At 25.5% G+C, this 7,283-nt stretch overlaps 1 protein-coding gene across 1 annotated transcript; it reads right to left on the reverse strand.

Moving 5' to 3' along the window:
- Window positions 1-1,419: 1,419 nt before the first annotated feature.
- On the reverse strand, window positions 1,420-2,536 carry LOC111632861 (PE-PGRS family protein PE_PGRS61-like). The gene is made up of 2 exons (XM_023377389.1): window positions 1,659-2,536; window positions 1,420-1,564 (listed from the first exon to the last, which is right to left on the reverse strand). Exons 1-2 carry the CDS (start codon window positions 2,534-2,536, stop codon window positions 1,438-1,440), a joined length of 1,005 nt encoding a protein of 334 aa, XP_023233157.1. The 3' UTR covers window positions 1,420-1,437.
- Between the last annotated feature and the right edge of the window lie 4,747 nt (window positions 2,537-7,283).

The following is a 7,283-nucleotide window of genomic DNA, read 5'->3' on the forward strand; positions in this document are numbered from 1 at the left end:
GTAATTTAATTTTGCTGTATGGAAACAAATTTAATACTCTGTACGTTTAGAGTTTTTCTTTAAATTTTTATCATTTTTTTTTCTCGTATATTTGTGCGAGTATGTGTGTTTGTGTGGTTCCTATTTGTAGGGCGAACAAGACACGTTAAAATATATAATTAGCTCCAACACAATGCTGAATATATTCAATGTGTCTATTGTTATGTAATAAGAATGTTTTCTTTTTTCCTATGTACTGTACCTCGACCTTATCACTATTTATATTTGAAACTGTCTAATAACTAAACGGGAACAAATTATAAATAAAATTATTTGAAATTTGGAGTTTTTATAATACAAATTAAAATCATTATAGGAATATATGTCTCATTTCCTTATACTTTTTATATTAAATTTAAAGTAATGATTGTCTTACAATATTCGACATTATTATTATCAATAAATAAATTTTCAAAGCAGATGACATGCTTTAAAATCGTATGCAAATTACAGATACTCGATTTTAATTGGTAGTTTGAGATTACGTCAAAAAAAATTTGTGACGTAAAATTTTACAAGCAGACGTCATTCTCTCAAATCACTTGCTTTTACTTTGTTCTGATTGGGCAATTTTTAATAATTAAGCAAAACATTTTAAATATAAAAAATAATATTTATATATATANCTATAGACTAGTAGTAATTTTCACGCTCACTTGTCATAAGTTACATTTCAAGGTTATGTTTTCATATACCTTATAAAATATGATTAACTTATTAATAAATTTATAATTTGTGAATATATTTAATGAAATTTCAAGGTCGGTGAACTATCCTTTGCAAAGCATTGAAATAATTCAGTGAGTTTACTATTGTTGTTTATTGCGTGAGAAAACATTTTTTTAATAAAAAATTTTAAAAATTATTAACTTTTTTTTTTTTTCAGTTTTGCTTTTCATGTGTAAAATTACATAACTTGAAATGTATAGTTGTATTATAAAGTTTATCACTTTTAATATTTGTATTAAATTGTAATATTTTTTTCAATAATAGGTATTTGAATAATAAAACTTAATTATGGCTGAAGATGATAACGAAGAAGAATTTTCTGGTCTTTTGCTCCATCAGGCAGCTTTATGGGGAAATGCAGAATTATTGGAAGATCTTTTACATGGTGAACAGGTAATTATTCATTTATTTTGATTAATTGCTTTTTAATTAATTATACAATTTTTATTAATATGTTTCATTTTAAATATAAATAAATAAATAAGTTATAAATAAATTTTCATATAAAAATATTTTAATGTTAATTTATATGTATATTTGTATACAAGATATTTTTTTTTTAAATAAAAATATATATTATTTGTAAACTTTCTCAAATTTTTCAACATACGGTATGTCATTTGTGATATGCAAATTATCCATTATATAAAATTGAATTATGTAAAAGTGTCAAAGAAATCCAAATGCCCTTAAGAAAATTTGAGTAAATGACAGAGGACAGGAATTGTGACAACTTTGATTCTTCGCTCCTCTTCTTGCCGCTTTAATATATTTTTTCATTCCTGGAATTTTCCGGCTATAAAAATAAAATAAAACAAGAATTTTCATTTACTATTCTAAATGTTTTAATAATAATAAAAAGAAAAAAAAATGATTTAGTTTAATTTTACCTCAATCCGTCTAACGCAACAGCTGGTAAACCATTTTGAGATAAAAATGAATGCAGCTGACAAACCATTTTCGTTTTGCATTGTTCGTCTTCTACTTTTAACCAATCAAAAACTAATTCGGGGTAATCGAGAGATGATATTTTCTCGAAGAAATTTTCGGAACTGCGATGTCCCGCTAAATGATATTGCTGTCCTAGAACGTTACCATATGCAGCCACCATAGCTACGTATAATAGATAGCCACCTCCGACGGCTGCCAAAACACCCGTCATAGTGCCCAAAACTTCATTTAACCTGGAAGTGGCTCCTTCGAATAAATTCGATAATCCGAGTGAGTTGGAACTTCCGGAGTCAGAACCTCCGGAGCTGGAACCTCCAGAGTTGGAACCTCCGAAATTGCCTAAGTTTCCGAAATTGAAAAGACTACCAAGACCTCCTGAACCCCCAAGAAGCCCAGAACCTCCAGATCCTCCAAGAAGTCCAGAACCTCCAGAACCACCAAGAAGTCCAGAACCTCCAGAACCACCAAGAAGTCCAGAACCTCCAGATCCTCCAAGAAGTCCAGAACCTCCAAAAAGTCCTGAACCTCCAAGAAGTCCAGAACCTCCAGAACCACCAAGAAGACCAGAGCCTCCAGGACCTCCCAGACCTGCAAGACTTCCTAAATTACCAAGAAGAGATCCTAAAGAATTTAAGAAATTTCCAGAACCTCCTAGTAAAGGTCTTTGAAATAATGCTAAATTTTGGGTAGGTCGTCTTGTTGTAGCCGGTCTATTTTGATATTCCGTGACAGTCGAGTTTCTTCCCGGTTCATTTGCATACGCCTGTGATACGAATACAGTAAGTGTGAACAAAACTGTTATAATTATGAAATTCATTCTTCTTTTCCTGTATTAAAAAACAAAAATATTTGCTTAATGAATGTATTATTAGTGTAAATTTTCTCAGAAAATAATTTGAAAATCATTAACATTAATTCAAGATAGAAGGTCACAAATAGTTGTGGAAATATACTCACTAATGATCCATTATACTTTTTGTTTTTGTTTTTGTTTAGATTCTTTTAAATTGATAACAGATTTGTATAATAACCCATAATAAATCATACCAATAGTATTACCATTATAGTATTACATACCATTATAGTACTTATATTTATTTATCTTCTAAACGCAAGTCTGTTTTATCAGTTTAAATGACTAAATAACTAATCAAAGAAAAAATTCTGTGCAAATATCAGACTTTATATAAAATTAATATCGATTTTAGAAAAACAAAATCTTTCAGAAATGATTTATCAACGTGCATTAAACAAATTTAATAAAATTTCGGATAGAAGAAACTAATTTTTAAATCAAAACACATTTTCTGTTTTCCTAATGATATTAATCAACTAATATAATAATATTTTAATATTAAGTATAAATAATATATAATTTTATATATAACAAATTTAATATGTTATATATTTTATTGTATAATATTGTAATCATCTTTATTTCCATTTTATTTCTTATGTATTAAGAAAGTGTTTTTATTTGTTAAATTTTATTATTTAAAAAATACAATACAATCTTGTACATTGCCTTTTTTTTTTTAATATACTCGAGTCCATAATTAGATTCCCTTTTAAGGGAATCTAATTATGACCTGTGGCATAAGTTATAAATTATATGTTAAGATAATTTTAACTCACAATCATAGAAAAACAGCTATTGCTAGAATAATCTGAACCTCAATTTGTAATTATATATAATAAAAATTACAAAAATTTTCACTTCCATATCTTCCATTTTTATTTACGTTTTTCTCAAGAAAAAGTATGAATTTAATCTCCAACGTTACAGATTTTTCGATTTAAATATTTCGCATTGATAACATTCCCGTATAAAAAGATTTATGACTATAATACGAAGCACTACAACAAAATTACTTTATTAAACTTGCATACAGATATTTGTAATGAAATTTTTCTCTTCTCTTTCAAAATCGATCAAATAAATGGAACATTATTACAGCAATAATTGGATATTTATATCGAATTCTATATCGTAAATTTTTTTTGTCTCTAATATACATTATGTATCCGGTTTAAGCTATAAAATAATACAAAACCAGACCAATCATCACACTATTATCGTAGTATTTACTTTACACTCTACCGCTTTGTAATTTGTAAATAATTATAATGACGCAAGATTAATTTAATGTTTATAATTAATTATTTAAATTAATATTTAAATACGTAATAAATCTATTCAATTATTTTAATAATATATAATTTTATTTTGAATATTGTATACTGTACTTAATTTAATCCGTATATATGAATGCAGGAAATTGAGATTTAGATGAAAAATATTTTAAAAATTAATTAAAATAAAGTTAATTCATAGAAATTCTCACGAAAGAAGAACAATATATTTACATTAATTTTAAATGCTTTTTTTAAAAAGTTTTAAACACTTAAACAGTGATAAATGTAAATCTTTTAATGGCTATGTTTTAAAACGAAATTTTAATTTAAAAACTAATTTAATAAAGTAAAAATATCAAATAAAAAATGTATTTACCATAATGTTTCATCGTTCATATTTATAAATATATCTGGTCATTTAATTAATGAAAGGATTGACACATTTCATTTAATAGAAAGGCTTTCCCTATAACAACATAGCACCAGATAAAATTAAATAGACTTCAAGGATGTTCAAATTGCTTGAAGGTCGATGATGACCCGCAAAATAACCCAATATCGCCTCTCACTATTGCGCAAATGTAAGTTTATTGAACCAAAATAAATATTTTTCTAAGCATATTTCGCAATTTTTGATGGAAAAAGTGAATATTTTACTTTATGTATATTTATATATATAAACGCAATTATTTTTTGGTAAATAGCTTTAATTTCTTAAATTGAGGAATGAATCCTTTCATTGATCTTTAGGATATTTTACGAAAAAGAACTCTGCAAAATTCGAAAACTCGAAGTTTTAAATTTTTGATGAAGTAAACCGTGTTTAAAGCTTACACTACAACATTTGCTACATTAAATTTTATATAGCAATGTTTCGCAACTACGAAGTAGGAAGAACGATTGAAAATACTATTGGAATGCATAATGTAGCGCAAGGAATTTATATTTTTATATCTTACAAAGGGTTACAGTTTTTCTATATTTTACTTATAGTTTTTATATTTATAAAACTTTAAGTAAAAAACAAAATTTTTTTTCTTACTCCTCATAAATACTGCTATTTATAAACACATATATAATTATCGACTTTCTCCTTGAAGTACTTCATACAAACACACTCGTAAAAAAGTTAGAAAAAGTATTACAATAGGCTAACGAATTAAAATTTGTTAAAAGTTTTATGATTTACGTGATATAAAAGAGTAAGATACTTACTAGATATGAAGCAGTTCCTATTGTTACCTAATGTCTTAGTAAACTCTCTTATTATATGTGTGGAGGATGAAGACCAAATGCCTACGCCATTTACTACGACCTTGTTTTACACCCAAAGTTCAACAAGTTTGCAGAGGTAGTGGACTGGATAACATCTTAAGGCAATTACCCCGGATGGGGTAAAAACATTACGACATGTAAGCTTCCATCTATTTAATAAAAACTTGTTTTCGAACAATAAATAGTATTTTGAAGCAGTTTGGAGTAAAATCGGCTTTACCGTTACAGGATATAAAAATTAATTAACTTAGTTTTTATACAGAAAAATAACGAATATTTTTTTTCTGTTACTTTTTTTTGCGTGTTTATAAGTTTATCTTAGCTGTAACTTTATAACTTTTTTTTTAATATATTCTTAGAAATTAAATTTGATTAGATTTTTCTTAGATCATATTTTAAGACGGATGACAGTCCGATCGCCAACGCTTTGACCTAAAGTTGAAAGAAAAAATGTAAGCAATAACTAAATTGTTATGTAAATTTTACAAATTATTTAAACAAGAAATGTAGGTTTATGTTATGAATATTGATCGAAATACGCAAACATATTTATATTAACAAAAGAATTACTATTTTATTAAAAGTATGACTTTATAAATTACATTCAATTTTGTTTACTTTGAAAATTTATTCAAGATTTACTTATCAGTAGAGAACTTGAACTTCATACTCAAATGCTTAGCAGGGAAATTTCGGTAAGGGGTTAGCTTTATATGATTTTTCTTATTTTTAATAAAGTAAATATCTTATATATAATCCTATTAACTTTGTTAATTTATTAATTAAAAGTTATAAACTGATTAAATTTAGATTTATAAGAATGCGAATTATATTATTTAATTACAGTTTTCTATCTAAAAAAAGAAGAATTACAGTGATAGTAGTCTTAAAAGAATGTTATAAATCTCATCAGTATACTTTAGTATTTAATTACTGTACTTCGACTTTAAACTTTTTTTTTAATTTTAAATAAAATATATATTAACTTTAAATAGTAAATAAGTTTTATATCATTTTAAACACTTATTTATAATTAAAAACATTGCGCAAAGATAATTATTAAGAACATTTATTATAAAATTTTTAAATATTTATATGCCGGCTCGTTGATGTTTAAACAAATTACATTAATTTTTCTTATCGTAGTCTATAGTTATAATATTAATTATCAATATATCAGTATACGAATCTCACCTGTTTAACGCTGTTTCGTAAGTTATAAACCTACTTGTTTTAGTGACGTAAGTGGTAAGGTTGTCTACCATGAATATAATTTCCATTAGAAAATGCTAATTCTGATCTATATCCTTACGTTCATGCAGTTGAAAACCAAATATAGTAATATAAATGTCATTTAGCCAGTTATATAAGTCCAAACTATTACTAAAACTAAAATAATTGATGATTTTTATTACCGAATCGAAGGGTCTAAACTCCAGTTAAATTAAAAATTTTTTTAAACGATATAGAAATTGTAAATATTATGTCGAATATTTGTCATCAGTCTATTAAATTAATACGAGTTATTTTTATATTTGCAGTATTTTTTAAAAAAATAAAAAAAAATTTAAAAAATTCATTTCGAAAACTCGGTTTACTTAACTTATATATTGAGTTGTTATTTTATTTTAAGAATTATTTATGACGTTTTCTTGGTATTTTAAAGCCATTGCAAAGCTTATTTCCGACATCACTTAATCATTTCATAATTTTCTCAGTTCGCTCTTCTTTTAGAAAGTCATTCTCTTCCTAGATTAAGATTGAGAATGGTTTTATAGCGTATGGAAACAAAACGAAACTAAGGAAATAATTTTTCTAGAATTTATTTTATTATTTTAAAATCCATAAAAACATAAAAACGTTATTATTTTTATTATTTTTTTAATTCCATTCCCGTAAAAAACAGTCAGATTAATCAAGATAAACTAGGAACCGGCACCATCAGTTTCGGTAGATTAAATAGCGAGCTATTCTTTTACATAAAATAAAATTCTATTTATTTAGATAATAAAATGTAACTATACATTATCCGAGATAAAATAATAAAAATATCTTTTATTTCCGTGTCTATTCTAAGTTCGTCAATTCATAGAGATTTCATATTTTGTCCAATTTATCACAATATCGCTATTATCATTCTTTCTAGTCCGAGA

Source organism: Centruroides sculpturatus, unplaced genomic scaffold (assembly GCF_000671375.1).
Source record: "Centruroides sculpturatus isolate CEXI.00-Female unplaced genomic scaffold, Cexi_2.0 scaffold119, whole genome shotgun sequence".
Classification (NCBI taxonomy): Eukaryota; Metazoa; Arthropoda; class Arachnida; order Scorpiones; family Buthidae; genus Centruroides; species Centruroides sculpturatus.

Bases quoted from the DNA above. Each gene is read 5' to 3' on its own strand.
- LOC111632861 (XM_023377389.1), bottom strand. From the start codon at position 2,536: ATGAATTTCATAATTATAACAGTTTTGTTCACACTTACTGTATTCGTA. The intron at 1,565-1,658 runs GTAAAATTAAAC...TTATTTTTATAG, and splicing joins GTTGCGTTAGACGGATTGAG to CCGGAAAATTCCAGGAATGA.